The 13,874-nt window shown below is 32.7% G+C and overlaps 1 protein-coding gene across 3 annotated transcripts; it reads left to right on the top strand.

Annotated features, from left to right (window-relative positions):
• Positions 1-10,603: 10,603 nt before the first annotated feature.
• LOC142524699 (RNA-binding protein involved in heterochromatin assembly dri1-like) lies at positions 10,604-12,333 on the top strand. Of its 3 annotated transcripts, XM_075628763.1 has the most exons (5): positions 10,605-10,801; positions 10,859-10,946; positions 11,315-11,684; positions 11,907-12,024; positions 12,103-12,333. In XM_075628763.1, exons 3-4 carry the CDS (start codon positions 11,320-11,322, stop codon positions 11,995-11,997), a joined length of 456 nt encoding a protein of 151 aa, XP_075484878.1. In that variant the 5' UTR covers positions 10,605-10,801; positions 10,859-10,946; positions 11,315-11,319; the 3' UTR covers positions 11,998-12,024; positions 12,103-12,333. The 3 variants fall into 3 exon arrangements, with proteins under 3 accessions (XP_075484880.1, XP_075484878.1, XP_075484879.1); XM_075628765.1 differs by having other exon boundaries at positions 10,604-10,801; positions 11,907-12,333; XM_075628764.1 differs by lacking the exon at positions 10,859-10,946 and having other exon boundaries at positions 10,605-10,793.
• Positions 12,334-13,874: the final 1,541 nt, after the last annotated feature.

Raw genomic sequence — 13,874 nt, forward strand, 5'->3', positions numbered from 1 at the left:
TTGTTGATCAACCAAACAACATAAGGAGATCTAGTAGAATAAGAAGATAAGATATATCTAGTGATTATGCTATGTATTTACAAGAATCATATTTTAACATATGATCCCAAAACGTTTTTACAAGCCATGAGTTGTAATGAGTCAAAAATATAGTTTAATGCTATGAAGGAAAAGATGAATTCTTTGTAATTTAATGGAGTCTGAGATCTTGTTCAGTTTCCTGATGGTGTAAAATTCATTGGATGTAAATGGGTCTTCAAAACAAAGAAAAACTCATTAGGCAACATTGAAAGATATAAGGCAAGACTTGTAGCTAAATGATTCACTCAGCAGGAAGGAATCGATTATAAGGAGACTTTTTCTCCTGTATCCAAGAAAGATTCTCTTTGTATCATTCTAACATTAGTTGCACACTTTGACTTGGATTTACAACAAATGGATATGAAAACAGCTTTCCTGAATGGAGAACTAGAGGAAGATGTTTATATGAAACTACTTGAAAGATTCTTCTCTAGTAACGGTAAGCACTTGGTATGTAAGCTTAAGAAATATATATATGGATTGAAACAAGCTTCCCGTCAATGATAATTAAAATTTCATGATGTTATCTCTTCATTCGGATTCGTAGAGAACCCCATGGATCAATGTATATACCAGAATATCAGTGATAGTAAGATTTGTTTATTTATTCTATATGTGGATGATATATTACTTGCAATCAATGACAATGGTTTTTATAAAAAGGTGAAACAATTTCTCTCTAAAAACTTTGATATAAAGGATATGAGTGATGCATCTTATCTCATTGACATTAAGATACATAGAGACCAAATTAGAGATATTTTAGTTCTGTCTCAAGAATCATATATCAACAAAGTTTTAAAGAGATATCAGATGAAATATGGTTGACCAAGTATAGCTCCCATTGTGAAAAGAGAAAAGTTCAATTTAAGCCAATGCACAAAGAATGATGGAACAAATGAAAAACATTCCTTATGCTTCTGCTGTCGGAAGCTTGATGTATGCTTAAGTTTGCACTAGACTTAACACTGCATTTGTTGTTGGAATGTTGCGAGATATCATAGTAATCCAGGTTTAGAACACTGGAAAGCTGCAAAGAAAGCGATGAGGTACCTTCAAGGGACCAAATATTATATGCTTATATTAAGACGAACTGAGAATTTGGAAGTAATTGGCTAGTCTGATTCATACTACACTAGCTGCATTGAGTAAAGAAAATCCACTTCAGGATATATTTTCGTGCTAGCTGGTGCAGTTGTATCTTGGAGAAGTGCAAAGCAGACATTGACTGCTACTTTCACTGTGGAAGCTGAGTTCGTATCTTGTTTTGAGGCAACCTCACAAGGTGTATAGTTGAAGAGTTTCATTTCAAAGTTTAGAATTATGGATTACATATTGTGATGACAATTCACCTGCTGTTTTTATGGCTAAAAATAACAAAAGTGGTAGTCAAAGCAAGCACATCGACATTAAGTATTTAGCCGTACAAGAACGTGTTAAAGATAAGAAATTAATTATCGATCACATTAGCACTGAATTGATGATTACAGATCCTTTGACAAAAGGCATACCACCATTGAAATTTAATGATCGTTCAGAAAGAATGAAACTCGGTTCCTTTATGTAATTTTGTTGTAAGAAAAAATTAATAAAACTTTGATGCGATATTTTATCATATTTGTTGTGCACACATTAATTGATTAGAGAAATATCAATAAAGTTAGATCTCGAATAAACATAAGTGTTTTATACATTAAATTATACATATTTGATATACATAATGAATTGTAATATACAGAAGATAATACTCGCTTTTAGAGGACATATCGCTATGATTCATGTGTTTTATTTTCTCCTATGGTAAATGAGATGTGTATGGCTCAAGTGGGAGAATGTTAGAAAAATGGCCCATATCAAAAGGAGAATTATTAAACGTGTCGACAATGGCGGCGGCCATTGCCTAATTTTTTTTACAAAATATGCGTACGCCGCCTTAACTTTAGAAAATTGAGATACGCATGATCATCCTCTTTTTGACAATCAAGCTCCCGCACTCACTCATTGATAGTGTGAGAGACCAATAAATACCAGTGATTGAGGCCCCTAAGCACACACATCATAAGAACAAAAGTACACCATCTACATAGAGTTGGAGTGCTTAGAAGACTTCGATCGGAGGAAAATCAAAAACTTACAAATCATTCGATGGCCGGAGATAACACTCGATCCGCTTCCGCATATTGTTTATCATGTTTATAGTTGTGTAGAAATATGATTTTGTTGAAAAACTCTAACATTCTGAACTTAAATAATTCCTTATTGTAATCTGAGACATCTTGGCCAATATTCATATCATCGATCAACGTCAGCGGAGAACTTGTATAAAATCTTTTTGGGTTTCGGATGATTTTCGTGCTGCACACTCGACAGAGATATACATTAATTATTTTATAATGTATTTATATATATTTGTATCCTCATCCCGTTTGGCAGTACCAGTCGAGGAACTTGGGGACAGTTGGAGAAAAGTCAGTCAGTTAGTCACGTAGGCTACCGAACAAGCTAGATTTCAGGTTTTTGTGTTTAGCCTCGAGATGTATTCAAACAACTCGGAGGACAGCAAACCGGCATGCATGTTTTTTTACATTTTGTATGTATCAACAAACTTTGTTACAGTTGATGGACAACATAACAAAACTATTAATATATATATAGTTGTAAGCATAAAAAACCTTGAACTTTACTTCCGTATTTTATCCATGGAAAGATCATATAATGAAAATATCACATCAGAATATATACCTCATGACAGCTTAGTGATTAAGTAATTGTTTCATTATTTATAACAAATTAACATAACAGTTGTAAAATCAAATGTTGTTCCGAGATAAGATGTTTCAGAAATATTTTGAAATTTGACAAAAGACAAGAATCATTTAAGCCTATTAATTGTCGATTCCTGTTCCAACAAATGATGAAATTGAAATCGATTAGAAAACAAAACAAAATAAAAAAGATCGAAATTTTGTTAAACGGCTTGAATGAAATCATGGTGGAATATAGATTCATTCAAAAGGGGTGTAGGAAAAAAAGATGGGTAGGGAAAAAAGTTAACGTGACAGCAAAAAAGCCATGGCGGTGTAGATTGGAAAAAAGAAAAGATATTTCATTATTAAAGAAAAGATGGTCAAATTGAACCTCGAAGACTCACTTCTTTATCGAAATTCCACCATTTTCACTTTATTTTATTTTTGAATCGTCAGGCCTTAAATTGTGAACTAAGTATCCCCTTTATTATAGTATAATAATAATAATAATAATAAGACAAATTTAAATAAATATATATATATATATATAATAGAATAATGTATATTTGATAAAAACGAGAATTCGAACTGAGAGATCGTTTTTGGGAGTTTCTGGCAATGCAATTCAGGATATAAGACTGACACACACGAATGCAAGCCTATATTATTATACGTACATACATACATTAATATATATACATATATAATATATACATATATAATCGATTCAATTTCTAGCTGTATTTATGTCTCAATATATATATATATATATGTCTCAAGTTTTGATGATTTTTGAGATTTCGTAGATTTGAGATTCCCCTCGAATAAAACTTAAAAGCATTTGACTTATTACAGTGCCTTAACGTTCAAACTTCAAGTACAAAACATGAATATTCAAAAGAAATCACATTTTTTCCAACCACATAGTGACTGGTGGAGGGGTACGTAGGGTATGTGGGATATTACTGAAACTGAGGCATACATATATATATATATATATAAGTTTGATATCATGTCCATCAATCGTGCTCATCGCTGAGATGCCACTCACATTGTAGTATACAATTTTAATATATTTCATCAAATACAAAGTTTCACTTTAATTTTGAACACATAAGTATATATATCTTGTTGGGAAAAACTCATAAACCACAGAATTCATCATGTTAAATAATTAAGAATTTGACTGAAAACTTAAGCGGAAGCGTACCTGAAGCCATAAATCTGAATTTTTTGGAACGTGTCTTGATTTTCCAGATCTACGCGCTCTTTCCTTGAGAGAATTATTTAGTTTTCTCTTCTAAACTATTTTCTTAATAAGGAAGAGAATAGAAAACATGATAGAGCATGATATGGGGATCATGACCCATATATATAGATAATGTGTATCATTATCTTCTGATGTTTTTGTTTTAACTCATCATAAAAACAGAAATTACACTTATGTCTCTACACATTAAAGGCACACAACCTATTAGATACATTAAAACCCAATAACCTGAAACCTTAGTTGATCACTTTATTTTGGACTTAACTTAATATACAACCAACAACGCATAATTATTTACATATAAGCCCATATAAATAAAATTGATCCAACAAATTTTCACTTGGGCTATATGTGCAACCTTATAATTATGTTTGTGAAAATAACCTTATGAGGTCAAAATAGTTGTCATTCCGATATGTATCTATAACCAATCCGATCGATCAATCACATCAACATAGGATCAAAGCAGCCTTCATTACATTGAAGGTAGTTGGATCCATCAATGATCACATATGCCAACGCAACTAAATGACATGGATCATGAAGTGGATGTGTAGCATGAAAATTTCATGCAATGTGACCGTAGCATCCTTTATTCCAACAGGTCCTCTCTTAACTTTACTGGGATCAAACTTTCAATCATAATCATAGTGTAACTTAACTTGAAATTTATTTTTGCAGAAAATAAATTTACATAACTATAACTGAAAATGTCTACAACTGAAAAACATTTAAAATAACAAGCTCCAACTAAAACTGAATTTCCTCAATTGACATAACACCCATACTAGCAGTGTGCTCTTGAAAATGTTCGGATAGTAGTCCTTTAGTAAGCGTATTTGCAATCACGAAGTTTGTACTGATATGCCTAATTTTTTTTAACAACAGAAACTTGATGTCAATATGTTTTGACTTCGTCGAGCTCCTGTTGTTATTGGAATACATAACTACTGATTTATTATCACAATGTATTCTTAGTGGCCTTTCAATGCCATCAACAACGAGTAGTCTTGTGACAAAATTTTGCGGCAATATTCCATGATTGAATGCCTCATAACACGCTACAAAATCAGCTGTCATGGTGGAAGAGGCTATAAGTGACTATTTAGCACTCTTCCAGGAAATGGCACCTCCAGCAAGGAGATTGATGTAGCCCGATGTAGATTTCATACTATCTTACATCCAACAAAATTGGAGTCAGTATACCCAATGATCTCAAACTGATCCAACCTCCGATATATGAGCATGTAAATTTTTGTTCTCTTTAGGTACTGTAAAATCCTTTTGACTGCTTTCCAATGTTCCACTCCTAGGTTACTTAAAAATCGTCCCAAAATTCATGTCACGTACGCAATATCTGGACGTATACAAATCTGAGCATACATCAGACTCCCTACTACATATGCATAGAGAATATTCTGCATTTTCTTTTCCTCAAAATCATTTTTTGAGCATTGTTTGATACTAAATTTGTCTCTCTTAGCCACAGGGGTATCTGTTGGTTTACAATCTTGCCCATATCTCTTGAGAACTTTCTCGATATAGCCTTTCTGAGAATCCAAGAATACCTCGAGAACGATTCTGATATATCTGAATACCCAGTACAAAAGATGCATCACCAAGATCTTTCATCTCAAAATTCTTAGATAGAAATTTCTTGGTGTCATGCATCAATTCTATATCATTGCTAGCGATCAAAATGTCATCAACATATAAAACCAGAAAAATATGCATACTACCACTGAACTTTTGGTACACACAATCATCGACCAAATTCATCTCAAAACCAAACAAGATGATCACTTGATGAAATTTGAAATACCATTGTCGAGATGCCTTTTTGAGCCCATAGATGGATTTTTTTAATTTTCAAACCATATTATTTGTGTCTTTGGACATAAAATTTTCTGACCACCATATAATTTGTTCATCAAGTTCACCATTTAGAAACGCAGTTTTTACATCCAATTGATGAAGCTCAAGATTGAAATGCACCACCAAAGTCATTATAATCCTTAAAGAGTCTTTCGAAGAAACCAGAGAGAAAGAGAGAAAGTCTCTTCATAGTCAATGCCTTCTTTCTGTGTAAACCCTTTAGCGACAAGACGAGCCTTATATATTTTCATATTGCCTTTCGAATCCCTCTTGGTTAAATATTCATTTGCAACCGATGAGTTTCATACCTTTAGGCAATAGTATAAGATCCGATACGTCATTGTCCTTCATGGACTTTATCCCCTCATTCATGACATCATTTCACTTTTGAGAGTTAGAACTTTCCATGTCTTGACGGAAGTTAATAGGATCATCCTCCATCAGGCCAATGTCTGCCTCATGTTCTTGAACAAATTCAATGTAATCATATAGCATTGCATTTCTCCGCTCTCTGGTGGATCTCCTTAATGGCATAGGTTCTAGAAGTGCTTGATTTTGTTTATCTGAATGGAAGGATTTCTAATATTGTCTTCCTGTATTGTGTCTTTGTCAAAGTGAAGAATGTGGTCCTGATCAGTGTCCAAGACACTTGGGGGAATATTTACATATTCATCTTCAAAGACAATATTCCTTACTTTATCTCTCCCTGGAAACTCTTCATCCTCAAAGAATGGGGCATTTCCTGACTCAAAAATCGACTTACGTGTGGGATCATAAAACTTGTACCGCCTGAATCTTTCAGAGTATCAAATAAAATAACAGCTGACCATCCTTGAATCCAGTTTCTTTTCATTAGGCCTATAAGGCCTTGTCTTAGCTGGACATCCCCAAACGTGCAGATGCTTAAGACTAGGCTTTTTACTCGTCCAAAGTTCATAAGGGGTTTTGATCGCTGCCTTAGTTGGAACTCTGTAAGGATATACATTGCGGTCTTTAGTACTTCTCCCCAGAATGATTCTGGTAAGGTAGAATGACTGATCATACTCCTCATCATGTCCTTAAATGTTCTCTTTTGTCTTCCGGCAACACCATTCATAGTGGGCGAACCCGGCATAGTATACTGTGGGACGATATCACATTCCTCTAGGAATTTAGCAAAAAGTCCTGGACGTTGTTCACCCGAACCGTCATATATACCATAGTATTCATCACCATGGTCAGATCTAATGCTTTTAATCTTTAAACCAAGTTGATTTTCAACTTCAACTTTATAGATTTTTAACACATTCAATGACCGTGCCTTTTCATGAATGAGATAAATAAATTCATATCTTAAAAAATCGTATGTGAACATTATAAAAAATTGTTGACCTTTCCAAGAAGCCGAAGGGAATGGTTCACAAATATCAGTATGTACAAGTTCTAAGATGCCTGAACACCTGTTGGCTTTAAATCTCTTTTTGTTGGTTTGTTTTCCCTTTGTACTATTAACACAATTATTAAAATCTATGTAATCTAAAGGTTTGAGAATTTCATCTGACACAAGTCTCCTTATTCTCTTTTCAGATATATGACCCAATCTCTTATGTCATAACGCAACTGAATTCTCATTGATTAATTTTCTTTTAGTGTCTCTACTTGTTTGTAGGGATTTATTAAATGATGCAATAACATCCAAAGAATAAAAATTATCGTATCCTGATAAAGAACAAGAACCAACCAATTCGGAATCGAGAAACAAACTGAATAGTCCATTTCCAAAAGAACAAGAATAACCAAATTTGTACAATACAGAAATGGAAATAAAATTCCGTCTAAAAGACGATACAACAAATGTTTCATAAAGATCAAAATATATTCTTGTCTTTAACAATAACCTAAATTTTCCTATTGCCTCAACTTCAACTTTGTTGTCATCGCCAACGTAGATGAATCTTTCAGCATCACTTGGTTTTGGGCAATCCAGGCAACCCTGCAGGGACACACTGATGTGAGTTGTTGCACCAAAATCTATCCACCACATGTGCCTAGGCATTAAAGTTAAATTAACCTCAGAACAAATTATATTTAGAAACATACCTTTCTTAGCACGCCAAACGTGATAATTACTGCATTGCTTCTTCATATGCCTATCACTGCCACACAAAAAAAAAACCAGAACTTTGAGAATCACTTGGATTCTTCTGTTGTTTCATCGGAGGCTGTGTATCCCTAGCTTCTTTGTCCTTCCGTTTCTTTTCTTTATCTCCTTCATTGATGAGTCTTGATGTACGGACATAAAGCCACTTTAAATACAAGATCAAGACCATTAACGAAAAAGTGTGTGAAGATCAGAAAAAGAAGAGAAAAATAGGGCATGCCAACTGCTTAGTCTAGAAGCAAAATTCTCAGTGTGTGAGAACACTTTCGTGTTGTATTCATAGATCAGTTCTCACACACTCACACACCATCACTCACACATACATAAAATTGAGCGTACTGATAAGTTGAGTGAGTTTTGCGCAAAGACGTTAAACTTGTGTATGTAGTCGTTAACACATAGACGTTAAACAAGTGTTGGCTGGAAGGTTCTGTCTTCAGTCTAGGCTAGGAGTTCAGTTAGGCAATAGTGTAAGTCCTAAGCTGAGTGAGTTTGTACAAGTTGTTGTATAAATCAAAATCTTCTAGTGGATCCTATCCGAGGTAGTAAAAGGGCTGACGTAGAGCAGTTGAAGTCTCCGTACATCTATAAACATATCTTGTGTTTTTAACTGTTTAACTATTTTTTTAAAATTTATTTGATCAGTTCAGCAGATATAAGTTCAATTCTCACCTGTTTGCACCGATACAAGCCCAAACTGACCCCCCTTTACATCAGTTAATCAGTTCACAAAATTTAAAAGGCTTTCAAACTAGTTAGCTTTATTAACGAAGGATTACTTCGAGTATTTTTCGCTTGGTTTAAAAATCAAATTCAATCTACTTCATTGTTGTTTACATTCTTAAAATACGAGCTATTGAAGCTCATGTAGAATATTGTGTTTGAAGCACCCTCGCAGGTGTCAAAAACGATCCTTCAAAATAAAATTAATTTTCATAAAAGATGTCACTTTGGCGACATTTTATTTCAATTAGTATTTTTAAAAATACATATAACCTTATCATTATATGAAAAATTGAATATTTAACCTTAAACTGAATAAACCTGAATCGAAAAAAATTGTTTTTTTTTTAATTTTTGAAATTTCATTACGGGTCGACCCAAATCCGTACGGCCCAACCCGGATCCGCACGGGTCGACCTTATGTATTTTTTAAACCCAAATTTTCAATTTCCTCAAAAATATTTTTGTCGAACAAAACTGGACGGAAAAGCGAAATCTTATATCAAATCTTTAAGAAAGTTCAACCAACATTTTTTTCAGATCTGAAACCATATCAAATTATTTTCCAGATCGAAACCATATCAAAAAGTTTTAAACAAAATTTTTTTTCCAGATCTAGATCCAAATAATATCCAAAACTTTAAACAAATCTTAATAATTCAAGCATGAGTGGCTCTGATACCACTTGTTGGGGAAAACCCATAAACTGCAGAATCCATCATGTTAAATCATTAAGAATTTGACTGAAAACTTAAACGGAAGCGTACCTAAAGTCATAATTCTGAATTTTTCAGAACATGTCTTGATCTTTCAGATCTACGCGCTCTTTTCTTGAGAGAATCACTTAGTTTTCTCTTCTAAGAAAACTAAATGATTCTCTTAATGATGAAGAGAATAGGAAACGTAATAGAGCGTGATCTGGGGATCATGACCCCTATATAGATAATGTGTATCATTATCTTCTTATATTTTTGTTTTAGCTCATCATAAAAATAGAAATTATACTTATATATCTACACATTAAAGGCACAAAACCTATTAGATATATTAAAGGCCAATAACCCGAAATTGTAATTGATCACTTTATTTTGAACTTAACTTAACAGACAATCCATAATATATATATAATTATTCACATATAAATTATATAAATAAAATTGATCTAACTATCTATCACCCAAGTACAATTTTTAAAAGAAAATTGATAACAAGTGGGCTCACTTTGAATGATTTAAAAATTAATGGAATATTCAATTTGTCTGGCAAAAATAGAAATATTTGTTCTTACTTATCCAATCATGATTCAATCCTGTGGGCTTTGAATTTTTGCCAACTCGGAATTTAATGTATATGTTTATAGCGTGATTTATCTGGTTGACTTAATATCCAGACTACTGTGTTCAGTCTAAATATTTACTCAATACACATTTACAAATAGCAGTTTGTGGATTTCCAGTTACCAAAATAATAATAATAATAATAATAATAATAATAATAATAATAATAATAAAAGGGCTCTCTTCTCTTTGAATGCAATTTCCACAGTGTTCAAGCAATTCCCAACTCCAAAAAAATCCCTTAAAAGCAACTATGGCTGCAACAACTTTATTAAATCTCACATTAATATTTCCTCTTTTTATAGAAAAAAAATTAATTGGATGTTTCTTTTTTGTATACAATCTTAATTACAATCCCACTGTTTTTTTTTTAATCTTTAATTTAGTATTTTTATGTGATTCCCCTCTGTTCAACAAGAGAGGCGAGTCAGGACAGGAGAATATATTTGCTTAGGAAAAAGAACCCACCTACCTCCCTCGTTTCTCTCCATTTTCGAGGCAGCTTTATTAATATATAAACAACGTCACTCCACACCAACATTTCTTACCACAACTTATATTGAGCTTGTCTTCCGATCCCAGCCTCGTGTTGCCAGTTTTTTTGCGATTCATTTCGTAGGGTAAGTGTATATATTATTCACACACACACACACACACACACACACACACATATATATATGTGTGAATATATTATGAGCATCCATGCATGGGAAGCTAGCCAGCCATAAAAACTTCGGCCATGCAGTTTTGATATTGCCAAAGAAGGCATAATTGTGAGAGAGCATCGTGTTGATTGGTCACATGCAACTTGAATTTTTTTTAAAAATAAAATAAAATGATTGCTCCAATTTTATCAAATTTAAATTTCACGTTTGAGATAGAAAGGTGCTTCACTTCTTGTTCAATGAATTGCAATTTAGTTTAACTCGAACAATTAGATGAAAATAAAATAATTATTTATTCTTATATATGTTTTTACAAATATACTTATAGTTTGACGCTTGGAATTTTATGCATGTTAATTCAATTTTGATTACTATAAAAAATTCTCGACTCTAAAATGTGATTTTTGTTTTAGTAGAATATAATGCAATTATGGAATGAAAGGGATTTTGTTTTTGAACCACGTGATTGATTCTAGGAATAATGAACCGGCCCGGAGATTGGAACTGCAGATCATGCCACCATCTCAACTTCCAAAGGAGGGACTCCTGCCAGCGCTGCGGAGACCCGAGGCCGGGAGAAAGAGGTGATTATGGCGGCTTTGGTGGGAGAGGCGGGCAGTCATACGGGTTCACGGGACCCGACGTGAGGCCCGGCGACTGGTACTGCTCCGTTGGCAACTGCGGAGCTCACAACTTCGCCAGCCGCTCCAGCTGCTTCAAGTGTGGCGCGGTCAAGGATGAAGCCTCCGGAGGCGGCTTCGCTTTTGATGGAGACTATCCACGGCGTGGCTTCGGCTTTGGCGGCAGCCGGTCTGGTTGGAAATCTGGCGATTGGATGTGCACCAGGTACACTTTTTTTTGTTTACTTGATTAAACCTGCATGTACCAAAAAAATAACAAACAAACAAATTCGAAGTATAATTATCTTATACCAAAGTTTTACTTTAATCTTTAAAAATTAATTTTAAAATTCATTAGAAAAACAGTTATTGAAAAATCATAGAGTGAAATGTTGCTAAATAATAATTATTTATATAATTGGGAATATATATATATATATATATTTAGGTTGGGTTGCAACGAGCACAACTTTGCGAATAGGATGGAATGCTTCAAGTGCAATGCTCCGAAGGAAGCCAGTAGCAAATCTTCGTTCTAAATGCATGCAAGATTCTCTATTTTTTGGGTAAATTAATTAGTTAATTATTAAATTAAATTTTTTTATTTCATTTCTATTTTTCTATATATTGGATACAATTTTCAGGTCCACATATTAAAGTTGAAAAGAGAGAATCGAAAACAAAAGAAGCGCATGCACGTTTTCGGCCTCCACGACAAGCGATTTTCAATTTTCTTTAGAATTTATATTTTTGTCATGTTCATTTTAGGGATCATTAATCAGTTTAAAATATGTTACCTAGGTTTTAATCTTAATTCCATTTGTGAGCTTAAGAATGTTAGATAGCCTTGTATTTCTTGTTTTTGTTTTCATTTATATTAATGTGTGCTAATTTATTTTTATTTTATTTTATGAGTATTAAGATAAAACGTTTGCAAAAATATAAATCATTTATATATATATATATATATATATTTATATATATATATATATAGAGTGATAAAAAAAAGTAAAGCAATTATCGACGTATTTCACACCTACTCTTAACGCAAACAAATCACTACAAAAAAATTGCAACCAGCGACAGTTTTGAATTTCGTTGCTACAACATAAATCATTAAAAAATAAGCAATGGTTTTAAATTGTCGATAAGTTTGCGACGGTTTTGGAAAGAACACGGTCATCAAACCGATTTATGTTTGCTTAATGTCTGGTTGATTTGTGATTTATCCTTAGGAGATGAATCGATTATATTTTAAACCGATTTATGTTAGCCATATGTTTTCATAGCTTCTCTTTATTACTTATTTGAATTATTATTATTATTTTAAAAATTAATTCATCCAATAATTTTCAATTTCGAACATAAAACTTACATTAACAAGTCGTGACCGCTTATCAATGAATGATCTTTCTGTGTGTCTATGTGCGTGCATATAGAGCTCCCATGATGTAGGATCTTGCCCACGCCTGCTGACACTATATTGAATATTGAATAGCAATAACAATAACAATAACAATAACAATAACGATAACGATAATAATATTACTTACCATTGTAAGTTTGATTGTAACAATTACATACCATAAAAACATTGCTAATAAATAAGTTAGCTACCATAGTAGCTATAATAGTACACATACTATCGATATTTGTAGGACCAAATGCTTGCCGTTTTACCAAAAGTTATAGACGATGGTAATAGTGCAACTTAAATGTTTTATATCATACAACAACTCAAGCACCACGTTTCTATTGTTATACACAACAGAGATAATTATTGCACTCAACAATTTTCTTCTCAATAATTTCACTCCTTGCAATCAATGAGAATTGAACACGTGACCTTAACTCTGATACCAATTATTAGGAGCGAACGCTTGCCACTTTACCAAAAGTTAATGAAACTCAAATCTTGTAAATCGTACAGTAGCTCAAGCACCACGTTTCGATTGCTCTACCTAAAAGAGAAATTAACAATATTTTTCTCAATAATTGCAATCTTTGTAATAAATGAGAATCGAACCCCGTGACATTAGCTTTGATATCGATTGTAGGACCAAGCGTTTGTCGCTTTACCAAAAGTTATAGGTGGTAGTAATAGTGCAACTTAAATATTTTAACTGTACAACATCTCAAGTATCACGTTTCAAATTTTTATACCCAACAAAGACAATTATTGCATTTAATGATAATAATTTATAATAAAATATCTAAGTAAATGAAACACGATAATATTAATGTTATATATTTATATTTAAAAATAAGTTTTTATAAAAAATTGTTCAAAATATTATAATACTTAATATTAATATATACAATACTTAAAATTTAAATTAATAAAAATATTTATATAAATAATTATACATAGTTTGCTACATAGTAAATGTATTTATATAATTATTATCAATTAACA

This window comes from Primulina tabacum, chromosome 14, assembly GCF_025594145.1.
Source record: "Primulina tabacum isolate GXHZ01 chromosome 14, ASM2559414v2, whole genome shotgun sequence".
In the NCBI taxonomy this organism is placed as follows: Eukaryota; Viridiplantae; Streptophyta; class Magnoliopsida; order Lamiales; family Gesneriaceae; genus Primulina; species Primulina tabacum.

Bases quoted from the DNA above. Each gene is read 5' to 3' on its own strand.
- LOC142524699 (XM_075628765.1), top strand. From the start codon at position 11,320: ATGAACCGGCCCGGAGATTGGAACTGCAGATCATGCCACCATCTCAAC. The intron at 11,685-11,906 runs GTACACTTTTTT...ATATATATTTAG, and splicing joins GGCGATTGGATGTGCACCAG to GTTGGGTTGCAACGAGCACA.